At 42.3% G+C, this 21,501-nt stretch overlaps 1 protein-coding gene across 1 annotated transcript; it reads right to left on the reverse strand.

Moving 5' to 3' along the window:
* Positions 1 to 350: 350 nt before the first annotated feature.
* LOC131401275 (deoxyuridine 5'-triphosphate nucleotidohydrolase-like) lies at positions 351 to 5,496 on the reverse strand. Its single transcript, XM_058536415.1, has 2 exons — positions 5,476 to 5,496; positions 351 to 1,810 (listed from the first exon to the last, which is right to left on the reverse strand). Exon 2 carries the CDS (start codon positions 1,245 to 1,247, stop codon positions 483 to 485), a length of 765 nt encoding a protein of 254 aa, XP_058392398.1. The 5' UTR covers positions 1,248 to 1,810; positions 5,476 to 5,496; the 3' UTR covers positions 351 to 482.
* Between the last annotated feature and the right edge of the window lie 16,005 nt (positions 5,497 to 21,501).

Genomic DNA, 21,501 nt, shown 5'->3' on the forward strand with positions numbered 1-21,501 from the left:
CATCCAAGAATCCAAAATCCAATGACTACAATAATTATAAAACTATCTCGCAATAAAGGACCCAAACCCCAAGGTAACCAATCAAATAACCCCTTAGAATATGAAATGTTATTAACTTGATCTTGCAAATCATGTACAGCATCAAAGATAACATTAGATAAGGTGACACTTAGGCATAACAAACCAGCTTGTAGAAGTCCAGATCAGCCCCGATCACGGAGGGTAACAGAAGGCAGGGTAATAGAGAAATTATAACTAGTTTTGCGTGACTGATCAGATATGGGCTTGTACCGAGAGATTGCTTGATGTTTCTGAGATCAAATTTCTTGGCCATTCATAGTCCAGGTTATAGGTCCCACTGGTGTAGAACAGTTGGTCCAGCAGTGCAGGGTCAAAGGTTGTCCTACAGAGACATTAGTTGGCATGTAGGTCTGCAGCAGACATGGAAGTGCAGCACAGCATAGCAAACACAGCAGGAATATCTATTCACGCAAAGAAACAGAATTTTTAGGAACATGATATAATTGTTCATTTCCTGGATACATAACTATGAGCGTTGCAGTGGGCCCTTGGGCCACTACTTCTGCGGCACGCGGAGCCGCATTGGGTGGATGTGTCACCCACATCTTTGCTCCAGGTTTCCATCCATCGGTAGACCCAAATCCTTGCATTCCTCTTTTAGTTAATTCACTTGGAGGTTGTCCTTGTGACACATTTGGGGTCAGGAGGGGAAGCACCAATAATTGTCCCACTCGTTCCCCAGACTCTACAGTTAGTACTGTGTCACTACCATTATATAATATAAATTTTATTTCTCCTTGGTAATCTGGATCAATAACTCCTCCTAGTACATCAATACCTTTTGCTGCCCGTCCAGAGCGTCCTTTTAACAAACCAAAGGTATTTTTGGGAAATTGTACCCCTATCCCAGTAGGGACTATAGACTGCTTCTTAGGGGGCAATTGAATAGAATGAACAGTAGATAAATCCAATCCAGCCGCTTCGGCCGTGGCACGAAAAGGCGGTTTAGCAGACTGAGTCAGGGGCCGATAGGTTAAGGTCATAAGCTCATGGGTGGCGGCTGCCACTTCTGTAATCTTTGTTGGTAACAACCTTGACAGAGGAGTCTCATTAGGGCCTAGTGGCCTATTATTTAACACATTTAGAGCAGTACTTAGATGGTTGTGCCACCCCTTTAATGAGCCATGACCAAGTTTCCTCAATTGTTGTTTAAGCAATCCATTCATTCGTTCTATGAGGCCTGCAGCTTGGGGGTAATAAGGTATATGATAAATCCATTCTATATAATTTTCCTTGGTATAGGTTTGAATCAACTTACCTGTAAAGTGGGAACCGTTGTCACTCTGAATTTGCCTTGGTGTTCCATAATATAACTTGATTATATCTAATAATTTTATGGCACTCTGTTGGGTGGCCACTTTAGCTGGTATAGCCAATAAATAACCAGAATATGTATCAACAGCAGTGCAGGCATAAGTATATCCACAAGAATTAGGCAATGGTCCAATAAAATCTATTTGCCAGGTATGGGCGGGAAATAATCCCTTTTGGATATGACCTTGGTAGGGGTGTGGAACTCCCCGTTTATTTAACTGTTGGCATAACTGACATTGTTGTACTGCAGTGGCAATATCATCATGGGTGACAAGGATTCCCCTTTGTTGTGCCCACCTGTATGAAGCTTGTTCTCCCAAGTGTCCACTCTTTTCGTGGACCCATTGTGCTAAGCCTGGGTTGTGCGTTGCACGAATCTGCACCAGCTGATTAGCATGAGAATTATGCTTTCGTTCTGCAGAAATTAAAGAACTGTGAGCATCAACATGAAATACAGTAACAATCGTGTTTTGACACCGTAACCATATGTCTTCCCATAATTTCTTTCCCCATATTTCTTTATCATTAATTTTCCAATCATGTTTTTTCCATTGTGGCATCCACGTTGCCAAACCTTGTGCCACTGCCCACGAATCAGTATATATATGACATTGTTGCCCCTGTTCTTGTTGAAGTGCCTGATACACCGCATAGAGTTCAGCATATTGGCTACTCATATTATCTCCAGTGGTGACAATTGTTTGTTGGGTGGATGGGTTATAGGCAACTGCTTTCCATTTCTGTGAGCCTGATATCATTTTGGCAGAACCATCCGTAAACCAGGTATGTTTTTGTTGTTCTTCAGTCAATTGATCATATGAGACACCCCATTTAACAGGAGATTCTGTTATATCAGTCTTGGGTGACACAGTTGGCTCACTGCTATATTGAGACACTTGTTCATGTAATAGAGACAACCCCTTTGGGCCAGGTTTGGCCCGGTCTTGAATATACCATTTCCATTTGATGATATTAAATTCTTGTGCATGTCCAATTTTATGAGTAACAGGCGTGCTATGAATCCATTGCATGATGGGTATTTGAGGTCGCATAATTACCTCATGTCCCAGGGTAAGGCTTTCTGAGTCTATTAGAGCCCAATAGCAGGCTAACAACTGTTTTTCAAAAGGACTATATCTTTCACTGGAACAGGGAAGCTTGCGACTCCAAAATCCCAGAGGATAACGTCGGGCACCTTGTTTTTTGCCATAAACTCCAGCTGGCATACTGATCAATGACATCTACCTGTAACTCAATGGGTCCCGGTTTAATTGGCCATAGATCTAAAGCAGTCTGAATAGCATGCTTGGCTGCTTCAAAAGCTTCTTTTTGTTCCATTCCTCATTCAAATTCATATTTTTTTCTGGTAACTTTATATAAAGGTGCAAGGAGCCAACTTAAATGTGGAATATGTGCCCTCCAAAATCCAAATAATCCAATAAATTTTTGTGCTTCCTTTTTGTTACGGGGTGGTGCAAAATCTAATATCTTTTGTCTAGCTTTAGGTAAAATTTCTTGTTTTCCATTATTCCAAAGTACTCCCAAAAATTTAACATTTGAACTCGGGCCCTGAATTTTAGCTGGATTAGTTTTCCATCCATCCTCCTCAAGTGTGTCCATTACTTTTTCTAACTGTTGTTGTACTCTTTCTTCTTCATTTCCTTGGATCATAATATCATCTATATAATGTACTATTTGGACATCATCAGAAGCAGGTACCTTTGCCAAGGTTTCAGCAACCTGTCGATGGCAGATAGTGGGACTATGCACATATCCCTGAGGAAGTCTAGTAAAGGTATATTGTTGTCCCAGCCACGTGAAAGCAAACTGTTCTTGGACACTTTTAGGTATAGGTATGGTGAAAAAGGCATTAGCCAAGTCTATGACTGCATACCAAGTGCCTGGATAACATTGCACTTTTTCTATAAGAGTAATCAAATCAGGGACGGCCGCTTGAATAGCCGGAGTCACTTTGTTTAGCTCTCTGTAATCTACAGTCATTCTCCATGTCCCATCACCTTTTTTAACAGGCCAGATAGGATTATTCCAGGCTGTAGTTACTCTGCGAAGGACTTTTACAGCCAAATAATCTTCTATGGTCTCAGATATTTCTTGTTGTCCTCCAGGGATGCGATACTGTCTTTGATTGATCACTTGTGTGGCAGGTGGAATTTCTACTTCATGATGCAAACATCCCACAATTACAGCATTAATATGAAAAGACAAAGCTCTAATAGCAAATTGGTATTGTCCATCAGCCAAATTTAATGTCAATCCTTTTAGAATATCAATCCCAATTATATATTCTGGTATTGGCACAATCATAACTAGATATGTGCGCCGGGGTAGTTGCCCAATTTGCATAGAAAGATTAGTGGTAACTGCCTGGATTTCTTTTCCTCCCAATCCAGTTATCAGAATTGATGTACCTTGAAACTTAGTTGGATTCCCATAGATAAGGGTGGTCTCTGCCCCTGTATCTACAAGTGCCTTCACACTAGTTGTAGATCCATTCTTCCAAAATATTTTAATTGGTACATGTGGTCTAATATCTTTTCTTATAGTGGCACTAATCGATACAGAGGTTTGGCCTTCCCCTCAATCACATAAGTCAGCAAGAAGAGGATCCAAGGGAGGAGGTGGTGCACTAGGTGCAGTAGGCACTGAGTTGGAAGCATTCTCTATACTGTCCCTTCTATTCACTTGTTTTACATTCAGCCCTTTTTCTTTATATAGTTTCCATAATTCTCTAGTGTCAACTCCATCAATCTGGTCTTTAGGTACTCCTGCCTGGAGTAGGGCCAAAAACATATCACCTCGAGTCATTTTATCCTTTTTAAAGAATGTTTCTCTTTTTTGCCTTCTTGGAGAGTTTTCAGTTGTCTGCCAGTCTCCCAAGTCTGCTAGCTGCATAATCTTATCTGCAAGTGTTGATATAGGGCTTTCAGTTTCATTCATGAGAAGGGTTGTAATTATTTGTTTGTATGCCGGAAGTGCAGTTTTTATCAACTTGTTTCGCACCTGGACACTTAAAGTCATTTCATTTAAAGCTTCACCACACCCCAGAAACACAGCCCGTTTCATGGTTTCTTCTCTCATCTTTTGGACACAATCTTTTAAAGTATACCATGGTCTATTAGTGTCTGGCCACATATCATCCGTGGGGTATTTATCTTGAGCTCCTTTTACTGCAAGAGCCAATAAAGTTGTACCATCAGTGTCTTGTCCACGATCATTTGGGGGGTGAGCATTCATGCTCCAATCTCTGAAAGCTCCCCGTATTACTGGATCATTGGACAAAATTACAAATTTAAAAGCATCTCCTGCATCCAGATTAATTCCCGTAGCGCCCATATCATATAGGTGAACAAGCCAGGTTATAATGGCTTCTTCAGGCTTTTGTGTAGCCCGGGCTAAAATATCAGAAATTTCTTGTTGGTTAAAATCCTCAATCACATCTTTCCTTACAGGAAGATTACCATCCATTTCCATCCGCCGACGGCGAAGAGGACGTGCCTCTGTGCGTTTGGGCGGTTTTTCCTCTTCCTCATAATCAGTTTCAGAATCATCATCCCAGATATCACCATCCCATGTGTCCGGGTCCGACTTAGGACCGGCCGATGCTATGGCCATATGAACTTTTTGTTCGTTTACCTTTCCTCTTCTCTTTCTATATTTATATTTGGCAACTCTTACAGCAGCCTTTTCTGCTATAGCTTGGTAGTTACGAGCCTGATCTCCCAGTGCAAGATATTGACATTGAATCATAGCCAAGCGAGACTGCAAATCTAAATTTTCTTTTTCCGAGAGTGCCTTCTCTGTCTGTATCTTATCCCTATCTTCTATAGCCCGGCGATAAGCAGTCAACAAACACCAACCTCGCCGTGCCAAAAAAGAAACATTATCTTTCGCTTTCCTTTCCACCGTCTGCAAAGCTTTGGTCATATCCAACGGTTCAAATCGTCGCAGACGAGCATCCCAAGCTTCACATAGCCCTGACCTACGAGCCCACTCCCCAGCCAGAGTGCAAAAGGGAGGGTCCTCCCATCCTGGAATTTCTTCCACCTTGGCTTCAGTTACCTTTCGTTTGAATAGGAAAGGCATCTCCTTAATCGAATCCTGCTCACAGCGCTAATTATGTTATGAGAGGTTCGGGGATTCGATCGGAGACGTAAAAGACACTTTCCACTCCAAACAAATGGACTGAAGGTACATTTTATTATATAGAGGATAGTAAAGGCGACAGTCTGCAAACTGATCCAAATAGGTCAAATATTAAGAGGGAAAAAACATCAGCCCGACTGGAAAGGGAAAACACCCACATTGGCTGAAGAGAAATGACACAAATCAACTGGAGAGAGAAACACCAGGTTGACCGAAAAGAGAACACATCAAATCACTTACTACACATCAAATCAATTACTTCACATCAAATCAGTTACTCACAACATCCACGCCCCACTGCCGGGAGAGTCCTGTCAATAGACGCGGCTGGGCAAGGATCACACGTCCTGGGCAAGGTGTCCCTTCCACAGGTGGAACTCTCTCCAGGTCTCAGTTTCCAGCAGTTTTTATACCATCAGTAATTTTCAGAGTAAGCAATTACAGAGTTTGCAGAGCAGGCATTTTGTGTTCCCATGCACAAAATGGTTATCAGTGGCGTACGTGCACTGAGCCCCCTGGCTAACGTCCCAGCCCAGGAGTTGTGTACGTGCATTGTTCTCTTTGGTTATCGTCCCAGCCCGGCACAGATGGCCAGTCCATCCCATGCTACGACGCTCCAAGAGCCTTGAAATGTTACAACTTGCAACTCCCTCCGTGAGAGAAGGGCCAGTTCCCACCACGCAGAAAGCAGCTTTTATATTTCTTTTTGTGCTGGTGGCTGTAGGTCAATGGAGCGGCCAAACATGGCTGTACTCATGTCAAGACACCATGGCACATTGCAGGGAGCTAGCAAAATAATCCCAACACATGTATAGCATTGTTTGCCTAAGCCAGAAAACCAGAAACAGCAGATGAAAAATTTTTTTTGGACATATAGTCAAAGCTGCAGTTTCCCACACTAATCAGCAAAAGACGTGTTTGTGGAATTGCAATTTAAAAAAACTACAAAGTGGGGCCGGCCTGGTGGCGCAAGTGGTTAGGTGCGCACGTTCCACTGCGGCGGCCCGGGGTTCGCCGGTTCGGATCCCGGGTGCGCACCGACGCACCGCTTGTTAAGCCATGCTGTGGTGGCATCCCATATAAAGTAGAAGAAGATGGGCATGGATGTTAGCCCAGGGCCAGTCTTCCTCAGCAAAAAAGAGGAGGATTGGCATTGGATGTTAGCTCAGGGCTGGTCCTCCTCACAAAAAAAAAAACAAAAAAAAAAAACTACAAAGTATATTTTCCTTCTCCTTTATCTGTCCTTTTCTCGGGAGGCACAGACAATATAAATACAGTAAAATCTAATGAATTCAGATTCCACTCACTTGTAATTGTCGTAGTGCAGGCAAAGGAACAGGTGTGATGTTTAAACTTTACGATAGTTCCCTTTTCAGTGCTTATTTAAAAGGAAATGTTTTCAACTAACATGAACCATTTTATACACCATTCTTATATATATACATATTCCACATATTAGTGATAGGTTTATATCTATACATAAACCTTAATTAGAGGTCATTAAGTAGACAACTTTGACTGGGTGTAATTACCGATAGTACTTGAAATTACTTAAGTGACATTTCAGAGATCTCCCATGATCTCAACTTTTCAGTAACTGGGGCTAGTTTTCCAGGTTTGCTGAACTGGTAAGGCTGAACTAATACTACTCTCTGTCAAGGAACCTGGCGGGTGACCAGAACACAGAGTTGGAGCCAGACTGCCAATAGGCAACTCTTGGTTTGCCACCTACAATATCTGTGACCTCTTAGGCAAGTGATTTAATACCTGTGTACATCTATATCCTCATTTGTAAGTTTCTGTAACATTACTCACTCTATAGAGTTACCTCTCTTGTATGAGTTATCATTTTAAAGTGCTTGGCCCACAGTAATCACTGTACATTTTTTTTTCAAATTAACAACTAAAACTCATCAGATTTGCTTTAATGTCCTTTAGACTTGCATGGAATTTAAGTCAACCACGCTTACCTGTACCCACTGCTTAGGCTCTTAAAGTAGTTTCTACAGTATGCCCACGATCATGGTTTTGTTGAAGATGTATTTCATTGTTATGTATTAAATTTCATGTGTCATTAGGGAAAAATCACATAAAATTAACACATTAAATAGGGATGGGAGTAGGTAAAGCCCAAGTTTGTGTGTTGTGGAAGGTCACCTGGAGGCACCAACATCACAGAGGAGACCAGGCACGTGGGCAATCTCAGATCTCCGGTTCTCCTGAAGCTATTTTCCTGAAACATGCAGATCAGGAGAATCCTACTGTCTTGGACCCTACTATCAGGAAGCTGACTCAGCCCTCCCAAGCACATGATCATTGTGGGTTCCTAAGGCTATGGGTCACGTGGATGCTTCCATCATGTGGACAATACTTATGTGGCAGTCCCAGCCCCACCTGTCGTGTCAGCACCCTGGGCTCTTAAACCCAAAGGTCATGCAGTCTCTTTGGCCCTGTTGCCGCTATGGTCATGGGGTCAATCCAGCTCTTCAAGTCACTAGAGCATCCTGGACTCCTAAACCCTGCCTGTCACATAGATCCTTCTCTCATGTGACCCTTACTGGCTACAAGCATGTGGAAGCCTAAGCCGTTGATGTCATACAGGTGACCTACTGCTTAGGGTCATGTGGATGCTATGGCTATGTACCACCACCTCCCCCCATGGTACATGTGAAACTCAACCGTCTCTGTCACGTGAAGATAGTGGGCTACTGAACTCTGCAGATCCACATATAGGCAGCATTGTGGCTCCTACCACAGGTGGCAGAAAAAGCCCTTGCAGTCACGTGGATCCTGTGGTCATGCGAGAGTCAGCCGTCTGAGTCACGTGAAGACTGAAGACTCCTGAACCCTGAGGGTCACGGGGATCCCGAGGTCATGCGACCCCTTGTGGTCGTGTAGCTCGGCTTGGCCTTCTGAGGAGTGGCCGCCATTAGGAGTGGAAGACTTTAGAACTGCGGTGTGCCCCCTGGCTCAGGTAGAACTTTGGTGAGGCTCTGGCTCAGATCCCAACCTTTCCACCAACTTTTATATCCTGCCGCGGTGATCAGTGGTCGGGTAGCGGGGCCTGCAGCCGGGACTAGAAGTTTAGTCAGAGAATTGGGTTTTTGTGGGTGGCCAAGTGGCCTCAGGCCAAGGCCTGGGCAAAGGGCAGAGGGCCCGAGAGGGGGTTGGGTGGAGGTAGGGGGAGAACTTGTGAATGTGGCCTCACTTTCGTACGTCTGGCAGAGAAAGCCTGTGTGTGACCTGATCCTGGACTCACGGGAGCTGTTGTCGGTAGAGAGTGAAGTGGAGGAGGAGAACGTCCTGCCTCGGAGGGTGGGGCGGCGGTGGAGGGGGCGGCCGGGGTTCATGGGCTTGTATGGAATCTCTCAGCAGCTGGGCTCTGGAAGCCCGATGGGACCCCTTTCCCTGCCCCCACACCAAAGCCTTACCCTTGCTTATCACCCCGCCATGTTCACTGTCCGTGTGGTGTGGTGGCCTCCTCTGACCATGTTCTGATTAAGGACACCAGAGACCTCCTAGATGCCAATTTGTATAGAGGATTCCAAACCTGATCCTAATTTCTGCCACGTATTCGATTTTGTAAAGATTCTCTTTATTCCCTTGATGTATTTTTCCCTCAAAAACATTCTAACCATGTGCTCAAGAAAGAAGCAAAGCAGAGGCAGCTGGTGGCCTAGTGGGTAAAGTTCGGTGCTCACCACTTGGGCAGCCTGGCTTCGTTTCCCGGTAGCAGAACCGCACCACCTCCTGTCAGTTGCCAGGGGATTTGGGGAGGAAAAAAAGATAAAGGAAGATTGGCAACAGACGTTACCACAGGGCGAATCTTCCCCTGCAAAAAAAGAAAGAAAGAAGCAAAGCAGAGCTAGAGGGAGATAGAAAGGGGAGGAGGAGGAAGGGGAGACGGAAGGAGGGAGGATATGAGAGAGAAAGAATTTATTTTCGAGAATTTGATATTTCAGTAAAAGTGTCAAAGTAGCCATGCTGTGAAGATTCAGACTTTCTTATACTTAATTTGAAGTTCAGTAGTTTTACAAAGTACATCTGGGAGCTGGGCAACAATCTTTTTTGTGCTTAGGATCTCTAAATGGCTTAAAGCAGTTCAACCAGACAGTATTCGTTTATGGTCTCCTCCCTGATTTCCTAACCATTGCTTCTTAGACTCCTTCTTGAAAACTCCCTCCTTTCCTTCACTGGGAAAATAATAGTGAACTGATTTAAGAAAATATTAGGTCAAATCGTAGGTGATACTCACATTTGGTACATCATGAAAATGGTATTGAATGAGTAAAGTTGAGCAAATAGCAAGATTGTGCTTACATTGATGGGGGATTTAAGTACTTCTTGACACATGGTTCAAGAATATTGTCACTTGTGATAGTTTATATTACATGTAGCTTAAATAATACACTTTATTTTTCTGTCATTTCAGCATTTCCAAGTTTGTTCTGCAGAACACTAGGGCCAAGAAACAGCAACAACAAAAATGTACTCTACATTAGAGAAGTATAGGACAAACAGGACTGAAGGTAAATGAATTTCCACACAGTAGGATTTTTTTAGAGAATATGCTAATATGCAATATGAATCTCAAAGGGAGGGGTAGTTTCCCCAACTTATATGGGAATGGAACAATTCTCCACAGAGCATCTGAGGTGCTAGTGTTCTTCAGAAAACATTTTGGGAAACGCTGTCCAAACTAAATTCTCTACCACTTTAAAACCTGTGCCTTTGTTTACTAAGAGCATTGAAATGTGTGTATAATAACTGTAATTTACTCTTCCTTTCATTAAGAAATTACTTATTGCTCTTTCATTCATTTTATCTTATCCATTGGCCAGTCTGTCTCCTGCTTAAATCTTTTCATTCTTCAGAGATAACCACAATTTCTAAGCATGTTTCTGATAGCGTGGTGGCAAAAATAAGTGCATAAGTGCAAATCATTAGTAAGTCTTATCTGTAGCAGCAAATATAGTGCCTCCCATCTAGAAAGCAAGATACAACTTATCTATCAGGACCAGCAGACACAGTGCCTCTCATTTTATACAAATATTCCACACTTCTTCAAAACAGTTCTGTTATTATTATTTAATAATTATAGCTGCCATGTTTTGAGTCTCTATTATATGTCAAGCACTGTGATAACCTTACCATATAAGTTAACTCATTTAATCTTCAGAAAAATCCTGAAAGGATTTATTTTAATTTACAGATGAGACATCTGAGTCAGGAGAGGCTGGGTTATGCCGTGATAATAGACAATCCTCAAATCTCAGTGGCTTATTCCTCACACCTACTACATGTCCATGGCAGGTGCACATCCATCACAGGATGGTGGATGTTGGGGGTCTGAGCAGTTCTTATTGGAGACCCAAACTGAAAAAGGAGCCACCATCTAGAAAACTGTCAGTCACTATGTCTGAGAGGAGGAGGGCCCTGGGGGGGCGGGTCTCAAACCAGCATCCATAGGTTCTGGCCCAGAAATGACACATGTCACTCCCAACCTATTAGCCATCACTAGTCACATACACGGCCCTGCTCAAACAAAGGAGTTCAAGCAAGAGGTGCAGTTCTGCCAGGTGCCTGGAACAGGGGATAAGTGGAAACACTTGGCAAACAGCACCACTGACCACTGCGTGATGGAACTGAAACTCAGAGAGATTGAGTACTCGCCTAAAATCACATAGGCAGTAAGTGACAGAGCCAGGATTTGAATCCAGAGAAGTATGTTTTCAAAGTCAGTGTTCTCGCTATACTTCTTTCAACATTGCATGCTATTCTCTTAAATGACATTCATATATTTTTATAATAGAGATTCCATTACTTCAGTGCTCCAGTTCCCTCTTCCTTAATCATCTGATGTTCCAACAGTGGAACTGAATAGACAAGAAGGCATTGGCTAAAAACAACATCATTGCTAAGCTGCAGGTCTCTTCCAAACAAATGAATGTACTGGATTTTTGAGTGTCCGTTATATTCGAGAATAAAAATTAGAAAATAAAACCTAATGGTAGATGAAAGGACTGTTCATTGATGATTTACTTAATAAAAATAATCACGTCTTTCCACTATTGTCAAGGAAAAATAATAAAAATGAGAACAGGATGAAATTGATAACAGATATGACAGAATTCTACAAAAATGCTAGATGTCAGCATTTAGAGAGAGAGGATAATAAAGAAACCTCTGGCAACACGGGTCAAGAAAATTACAGATAAGGCACAGATAAGCCACTTTGGGAAAGAAAAAGCTTACAGTTACATGCTTACAGTTACAGCAAAGATTTAAGAGGTAAGATAATATCATGAAAAAGACATGCTGATAAATTTAAAATTCAGATTAAATAGATAAATCCCAGAAAAAATATAACTTTCCATACTGAAAAAATAGAAAATCTTAATATTATTAAAAGTATTCTTGACAAGGAATACACCAGAAGGCAAAATTATTAGCCGATCTCAAGTAGTTACATAAATGCAAAAAAGTATAAATAAATTAATAGCAAATTAAATCGAGCAATGGCTAAAACAGGTAATACAGCATGACAAAGTTGTGTATAATCCCAAGCACGCAACATTGGTTTAACATTAGGAGATCTGTAACGCAATTTAACACATAGTGCAATAAAGGAAGGAGGAAAGGACAATTATCACAAAATATCCAGTAAAAAAAGATATACAAAAAATCAAACAACCAATCAGGATTAAACAACAACAATAATAATTCTCAGCAATTAATGAATGAAAGATATTTCTTTAAACTGATAACAAGTATTTAAAAGGAACTACATCAAACATCACACTTAATAGTGAAACATTAAAAGCATTCCCTTTAAAATCAGAAAAGAGACAAAGATGACTCATATGACCACTTCCCTTCAGCATCATACTGCGTCTCCTAAGCAGTACAGTAAGCCAAAATACATACATGCATATATACTACATCAAGAAATAAGTGTATACAAGTTACAATAAACAAAGCTGTCAATATAATGGTTATCTTCATATAAATTCAAGAGAAGCTACAGAAAATTAAAATTAAAAATAGAGATTAATAAGTTTGTTGGGTGTAAGACTAATGTACACAAAATAATTGTAACAAATACAAAGTACCATTTTCATTCAGAATATACCATTTACGATAGCAAAAATTTTTTTTCACATTCTGTGAGATAAACTGTGAGTCGGCTCCCTTGGTGACTATTCCAACATCCGTAAACACTCTTATATGCTTTCCTGTTCTAGAGACTAGAAAGCTGACAACATGAAAAGAAACCTGTGTGTGTGTGTGTGTGTGTGTGTGTGAGATACACACATTAACCAGAGCCCCTTCCAGCTAGGGTCCCAAATGGAATCTTGGTTGTATCAAGCATAGGCACCAACCTGAGACTTGGAGGTGTAACTGCATGATGTGGGAGCCACGTATGGCTCCATGAGGTGGTCAGCTATGTGTGATGGGAGAGGTCTCTGGGTTGTGTGGAGCAGCCACAGCAGACGCCTAGGATTCAGTCTCTGTCGTTCATGTCAAGTAGCGGGCAGACAGCAGTGGCGTTTCAGCTGTAACAGTCCCACAGTGAGAGTGAGCTTCCCCTGGCTGTGCAACATCCAAGCCTGCTTTTCTGGCCCTCACAGAGTTTTTGTAAGCTGTGTAATATATTTTATTAACATATCTTATGTTTCTAAAATAACTAGAATGAATTTTGGCATAGGCAAGTGGAAACCTTGATTAATAGAGTCCTTGACACCAAAATTGGTTGCAAGCATAGGGCCCTGAAGGAAATGAGGATCTGGGATAGGTTGTGTGATCTGTGTGCTTCTGAAGACACTAAGGATCCAGTTGACGTGAGAGGATGAAATATTGGTATTCCGTGGCACACAATGGTGAAAGAGTTGCAAAAGTTATCACCTGTGGTCACTTGAATTGAAATGCCTTTGAAGTCAGTGTGTCAGTGGACCAAGCAGCTGCTGTTAGGGACTCAGGGGACACTCCTCTCCCACGGTGTTGAGACACGTATTGGTGCGGAGGGCATCTTCACCTCTGAAGTGTTGTGATATGGCTGACTTGTGCAGGCCACAGATGAGATGGGAGATCCTGCCATTGACATGGTCACCTTCGTTTCAGTGGGGATGTTGGGATCCTGGAGACACAGGCCAAGTAGAAGCACTTAACCTCCTGGGTCAAGGTGAGTGCTGTTTACCTTAATAGGCAGCAGAGATGGAAGGACAGTCACATTGGTTTGACCTCCAGTAACATTTGAAGGTGGCTAACTGATCAACAGATCCCTTGGATCTTGAAATATCTGAACATTCTCTAAAGTTGCATTTAATCAGTGTAGAAATAAATAAAATATAAATGAATATTTATTTATAATAAAATGTAAGAACATAAAATATAAATAAATAAAACTCTAGATCTGGTGACTTGAGCCATCTTGATGGCAAACGATGGTCCCTTACTCAGCTCCCACACCTGACCCACAACACCGTGAACGAATGGACTACTGACGAAAGACTCCACAATGAAGTCACAAGTAACTACAGTCAATCTTCTTCCTGGCCTTAGCCAAGGGGATCTCCAGCCATTTACCACAATTACTGTGCACTTGCTTTCAGGACACTTGCTCTAAGCCAGAGCTCAACAAACTTCCTGGAAAGGGCCAAATCATAAATGTTTGAGGCTTTGCAGGCCTTTTAGTCTCCCATGGAGCTATTCAAATCTGCCGTTGTAGAGCAAAAGCTGCCATAGACACAGCATGGCTACGTTCCAATAAAACTTGATGTATGGACAGGGACTTGTGAATTTCAAATAATTTTCAGGTGTCAAGAAATAATATTCTTGTTTTGATTTTTTTCAACCATTCAAATATGTAAAAACCATTCTTAGCTTGCAGGCCATCCGAAAACAGGCTGCAGGCCAAGTTTGGCTCATGGGCCATAGTTTATCAGTCCCTCTTCTAAGCTAATGGAATCACTATGTCCCCAAAACAGCACAGAGTGGGAAGTCAGCAAAATGTGGTGGCAGCCATTCCTAGTGTCTTCTGGTAAGCATCAACCAAAAGCTGATGCCTTTTGACAGAGTGGTTTTCAAACGTGGTTGCACACTGCAATCACATGAAGAGTTTAAAAATGTGGTTGCCTGGGTATGCCTCCAATTCTGCTCTAATTATTCTGGATGTAGACTGGTGCTAGTGATTTCTTCAGTCTCCCCAAGTGGCTCTAGTGTGTTAACAAAGTTGAGAACTACCTGAACAATTTAAATGATGAGAGTGCGAGTATTTCACAATATTTGATTTAAAAATCTTACAATTGTGGTTTTAGAATAATAATATTCTAATACAAATACGTATAATATTCTAATAACAATAAATATGTAGGGATGCTGAAAGTATGAAATAAGAATTCCCAGGTAAGAAATGGAGAGGACTCTCTGAAAAAAACAGGAAATGGGAAACACAGTGGTAAAGCAGGGGCCACCAGTGGTAGGGCCAGGGAGGACGCTAAACCACCGGCGAGGCCAGAGCAAGGTGTAGGTAAAAGCCAGGCACCCAGGAGCCCAGGGCTGACTCAGCAGTGAAGCCTCCTCCACAGGAGACAGTCGGAACCCAGGGTAAGCATGCAAGGGATGGAACAAACTCAACAAATGGAGTGATTTGTACTGAGTGAATAGAAAAAATAGACAAGGCTGGAAAAGACCATAAGATAATATTTCCCCAGAGAGATAAAGGAGTGATAAAGGAAGAAATTATATCCATTACATAAGAACAGAAGACTGACCAAGAAGATGGCTGATCGAACACAAGGATCTACTTTCACTTCCTCCTGAAACTTCATTTAAACAACATTAAAGGTAAACAAATCAATACAATGGGAGACTCAGCAATAAAAAGGCAAGAACGTGGATGGGTCTCAAAAAAATTTAGGCTGAGTTAAAGAAGCCAGACACAAAGAAGTACAAGATGTATGATTCCATTTATATGAAATCATAGAACAAGAAAAACTAATACAGAGAGACTGAAAGCAGATCATGGTTTGCATGGGGCCACAGGATGGAGCGGAGTTTAACTGGGAACCTTTTGGGGTGTGGTATATGTTCTATATCTTCATTAAGGAGGTGGTTGGCCCTAATCCCTGATTTTTACCTAAGGAACCCAGGACCAGGAGAGGTTGAGTGAATGGTCTAAAGTGATGCAGCTTATTAATCAGCAAGAAGATACTCAGATCTGCTTATTAATGACAAATTGTTCCTATTATGCTGCGTAATGAGACAGTAGGAATAGTGCTTCCTCCACGCACATGGCAAAACCCCGACCCAGGCATAAACATCCTTTTATATAAGTAAAGCACAGATATGAAAGTAAAACTATCACGCATTCCAGTCACCCATTTTTAGACACAGTTGACATTCTCTCATGTCCCTCTACCTTGACTTCTTTATGTTCATATTTACACATAAAAACATAAATATTCACTAATATCTTCTTCTGAGGAACCATACTGTAAGATACAGTTTTTCTCCGACTGTTTTTCTTTCACATTGTATCATACGGTGTGAGGAATATTACATCTCACTTTTTGTAATCTACCACTTTAGCCTGAACCATTTATTGAATAATAATACTTGTTTTTAAAGTTTAAAGTTTGGAAATGGGAACTTAAGCCCCCCACTTAATCCTTCCATATGCCCAATTCAGTCTCTGATCTTTTAATTTTAGTTCCGTTAAACAGTATGTCAGAGTATTTCCTACCAGGGGTGCCCTGTTTTAGCATCGCCACTTTATAAGATACGTTAAGAGCTGGCACTGCAACCTGCCCCCATACACCCATCCGTTTTCCTTCTCATAACAACAGAATGGACAACTAACACACATTCATCCCTTACTAAACACCAGACGTTGTGCTAAGTACCTGACTTAGTAATAGCTAACTTATTTGTAGTGCTTATTAGGTCACAGGCATTTCTCTAGGGGTTTTCTGTGTATTTCCATATATTAACTCACTTAATTCTCACAATTACGTCATGAGGTAGAAACTATTACTATCTTCAGTTTAAGGGGGGAAAAAAGAACTTGAGTCACTGTGAGGTCCAAGTTACTTGCCGTGGACCATGTAATTTAGCAGCAGGATTCAAACCCTAATTGATCTGACCTCAAATCCTATGCCCATAACCAGTAATGTGTGGCTCTGTGTTAGGGGTGGAATGAGCACTGGGATGGGACTCGCTCAAGTTCTGGTGGGCAGTGATGGATGTGGTGTCTGGGACCAAGATGCACAGAACTCTAGTCTTCTGCCTAAGAGACCCATCATTGCATGCTGTTCCCCTGTACTGTCTCTCCTTTCTCAGACTGTGTGGGAACTGTTTCTCCCACGTTCAACTTGAAGGTGAAGTAACAGAGACAGACAGGATCTACTACAGGGAAACAAAGGAAGGTTCCCAGAGGGGTGCATATTCCCAGGATGGACTCCGTTCCTCAGATGCCTTTTCCATTTGTGTTTCATTCTCTTCCCAATGCTCACCCTCATCTTACTGACCTTACATCCATCCATTGGCTTTTTCACTGTCTATGTCAGGTACTCACATCCCTTCTTTCCCATCTCTCCTTGATTCCAAGGACAGTAATTTCTACCCCTCTTGTGACAATATCAGCCACTCTCTGGTCCCATCCTCCTTCTGTGCCAAAGATCCGGTAAAGCACCGCCATATAACTATAGGTATATATTTAGGCAGGGAATATTTTGTATGATAAATCTAAAAAGTGAAATGTCTGGGTCAAAGTGTAAGAATGACTGTCGAAAGGTCTAAACATACTGTAGGCAGTTAGGCTCTCATACCTTGTTAGTAGAAATGCATATTGGTGTAAATATCATCAAATATCCTTAGGAAACTATCTCTTACATTTAAAAATATATGTGTGCTTCTTCTGGGAAGCTGTAGAGCAGGGACTCAAATCCTGGACCTGCCCTGAAGCCCAGGCTGTGCTCCATTGGGTCCCTTGGCCTCCACCACTGGGGATGCTCTGTAACCCTGGTCAACCCATGGGCATGGGTATTGTTCCAGTAATGTTTTTTGTACAGAGAACTCTATTACTTTTGTCATTAAAAAAAATCAATTCAAATATTCAAACACCAATTAAAAAAAAGGATTAAAAAGAATATTAAGGCCAAGGAGCAAAAACCAGTCATATATATGGTCATATAGGATCCAGAAAATGTACAGTCAGATCTAGTCTTGTGTGGCAATGCATTTACCTACATGATTTGGAATACGTGTATCTGTAAATGAATTATAAAAGCGCATAATGCAAATATTAACATATGCCCATGCACACTCTTCCATTCCTCTGAGACAGTGGCTGTACTTACTGTCTGTCACAAAGCTGAGCACTCACAGACAAGCCTGCAGGTCCAGACTCTTCTTCCTACACACACCAGACATCCAGGAAGCCATGTCTGCTGGATTCAAGGAAAGCTTCTCCTCGTTTCTGTCACCACTGTTTGCAAAAGCCTCCCTTCCTGAGATCAGAAAAGCTATAGTTTTAGCATTAGTCAACAGGGAAGTACTTAGCCCTATTTCTATCTGGACGCTAACGAAAAATATTAATTTTGCAAAAGGAAAATTCAACACATGCTAGTTTTACAAGCAGGTTATAAAACAGTTCTGCAGCACAAATTTTTCTGGAACAAATAGATGTGGCTAGAAATGGTTGAGAGGTATGGATCCTTGAAAGTGGCATTGTTGATGATCCCAAATCTACCTTACATACATTCATTTAGCAAATATTAATTAGGCCCCTTATATGCCAGACATGGCTAGCCCAAAGTGACTCCTAATCTGCAAACCCTGTGATCCAAACAGATTTCCCCATCTGGTGCAAGACAGACACTCCACTTAATCCAAGACACCTGGGCCCACCCAAGCAGGAGTGACCAGCTCCTGGTCACAAAACTTCATCCCCCATAGCTTACAGGAATCTGTCCATGAGACCTGAAAGTTCACCATTAAAGGAGAACCAGTGCAGTAGCTGGAGGACCACTTAGGATGTGGAGGCAGACCAATAGGTGAGGACACGATTCCTGCTCTGCCACCTGCTTGGCTGAGAAATCCTGAAAATGTACCTAATCCCTGTGAGCTTAATATTCATGATCTGAAAAGGGGCTGTGGCTACAATCGTCACGGGGTTTCTGCGTGTAAGGAGGTCAAAGAAATCTAGTGAGTCTGCCCAACGCTGAGCAACTGTTGGTTGCCACTGGCTTACTGGTCACCCCCTTCTTTCCCTACCATAACAGGGATGCTGTTGCCATGCACTCAGTGGCATAGCAATGATGTAGGTAGAATTCCAACATGACACAGGAAGTAGCCATATGAACACTCATGATGTCATAAAGGATACTCACGACTATTTCTTCGTGGGAGGATCAGCTAGTATATGGTGGAGCCTGAAGGGGAACGCAGGCAGCCTGGGTGACAGGCACTAGCTGCTTTATAATGCTCCTGTTATCACCTTTGATTCCGGGAGAAGAACTGTGAGACAGGGATTGTGTGGAGATGCAAACGCACAGTAAGTGGATATATGTCTGTGTGTGGGTGTGGGGTCTGTGGTCCCCCTGTGGCTTTTTATCACATGCCCACTCTCCTGTGAGATTCCCCAAAATGAGGCCATGCCTGAGATGGCTCGTGTCTGAATCACCTTGATGAGGGAGGGCCCTGGCCCTGTTCAGGCACCCGACTTAGTTGGTCAGTCTGGGGATTTCTGTAGCCGTCAGCTGGCTCACTTGGACACTTGCCCTCGGTGACGGTATTTCTGAAGTAATGTTAGTTCTGGAAAATGACTCTGACTCTTCCTATATGCCATATGTTGACTGTGTGCCCTTACTCCTCCCTTTAATATTTGATTTTTTACTTTCATTGATGTACTGTCAGGAAAACGAGTTGGTTGCCTGGCATTCTCCAGTGGTCAGCAATAAGGGTCCTCTTTGCTGTTTAGTATCTTTATGAAGTCATGGCTTTTTAACATGGTGATGGGCTTCAAACCATTGTTATATGGTTTTGAACAGAGGAGTGAAATGATTTGACTCATGGTCTGCTGCCGGGTTGAAAACGGATGGTGAGAGAGCAAGGATGAAAGCAGAGGGACCAGTTGGAAGGTGATATAATCCAGGACATAGATGTCTTGGCTAGGGCGGTAGTAATGGAGGTGGGGAGAAGCAGCTAGATTCTGGATATCCTTTGAGAAAGGGGCCCAGAGCATTTCCTGATCAATTGGATGTGGAGTGTGAGAGAAAGAGAACACTCCAGGCTGCCTCCAAGTTCTGGGGACTGAACAAGTGGCATTCCTGGGTCAAATGCTTGATCCATGTCTAATTTCACTTCCAGTGCCACACAGGGAAGGTCCCAAAGGTTGTGAGCAGCAGGATTGCCCTGACAGCGGGCCACACAGTGAAAGGAGTTGATCTGAGGCCTGGTCATAATCACTACATTGTGGAGTGATCAGCCGTGAATGGACTTTTACTCATAAGTGTGCCCTCAGACATCATGGAGTAATTAATGTACAAAATGCACAACACACAAACCTAGAGAACCTTAAATATTATAACCCAAAAGGAAGCTGGTTTCTAACAGCCTAATTACTTGAGTAATCCTCCCTCCCCCAAACCACTAGGATTATTACCTGCTGGTACACTGTTTCACTTGAATGTGGTAAAAATAAAATACCCTTAGTGAATCCACCCGTGGGAGACAGAACTGAGACTATCTTATTTCTGTAGATGCCAAAAAACTCTTCCGAATCTCTCCAAATGGTGAATACAAATGTTGGTGGGGAGTGTTTGGGGGGTGGGCCGCAGTGAACAGCAACACAAATCCTAGGAGTGAATACAGGGTGAAATACAACCAAGACACTCTACAAGCATACCTGTGGCTACAATAAAGTAGACATCAGAGCAAAGACAATTAATAAGAGACAAAGAGAGGCATTACATAATGATAAAAGGATCAATCCACCAGGGAGACATAACGGTCCTAAATGTGTATGCACCAGACAACAGAACCTCAAAGTACATGAAGCAAAATCTGATGGAGCTGAAAGGAGAAATAGCCATGTCAATACTTATAGTTGGGCCTTCAACACCCCGCTCCGAGCAAGTGATAGAATTACTAGAGACAAAACCAGCAAGAATATAAGAGGTCTGAACAACACAATAAACTAAGAGGATCTACACGACATAAATACAACACTGCCCCCAACAACAGCAGAGTCCAATTTTTTTTCAAGTGTCTATGTGACTTTTACCAAGATAGACCCACTCCTGGGCCATCAAACAAATCTCAACAAATTTAAAAAGAATTGAAACCACACAGAGTATGTTCTCTGACCATAACGGAATCAAATGAGAAACCAGTAATAGAAAGAAAAAAGAAGACTCCCTGAACACTCAGATAAGGTAGTTGATACATCATTCCAGTTGGTCATTCAGACCCTTGTTGTAGAAGAGCTGAAGTTAGAAAGAGTTGTCTCCTGAGCTGAAAGGCATGTCAGTCTGAGCAAAAGGAAAGCTCACTCTGGATATTTCAAACAGAGTATTGTTGAGAGCAAGGCTGGAGGCTGTTACATCAGTCCCACCTGACATTAAAGCTTGTCCCACACTGGCAAAGGAAGGACAGCTTGCTGACTGTTAGTGCAATCAGTTTGGTGGCTGATTGGATCTGGGAAGCGGGAGAGAGGTTCCCTCCCAGGTACTGCTGTGGTTGTTAGGCTTGAGAGAAGGCAGGATTCACATGCTTTCCTGGTGTAGCTGGTGTCCAGTGTAACCCATGGACGCACACACCTCTGTTCTTTATAAATCCTGCTCCATTTTTTAAAAGGTTCAACACAGTTTCCCTCTTCCACTCCTCCTGCTCCTTCTCCTCTAAGATTCCTTCCCTGAGAGTGCCATCTGTCAGATAATG

This window comes from Diceros bicornis, chromosome X (assembly GCF_020826845.1).
Source record: "Diceros bicornis minor isolate mBicDic1 chromosome X, mDicBic1.mat.cur, whole genome shotgun sequence".
In the NCBI taxonomy this organism is placed as follows: domain Eukaryota; kingdom Metazoa; phylum Chordata; class Mammalia; order Perissodactyla; family Rhinocerotidae; genus Diceros; species Diceros bicornis.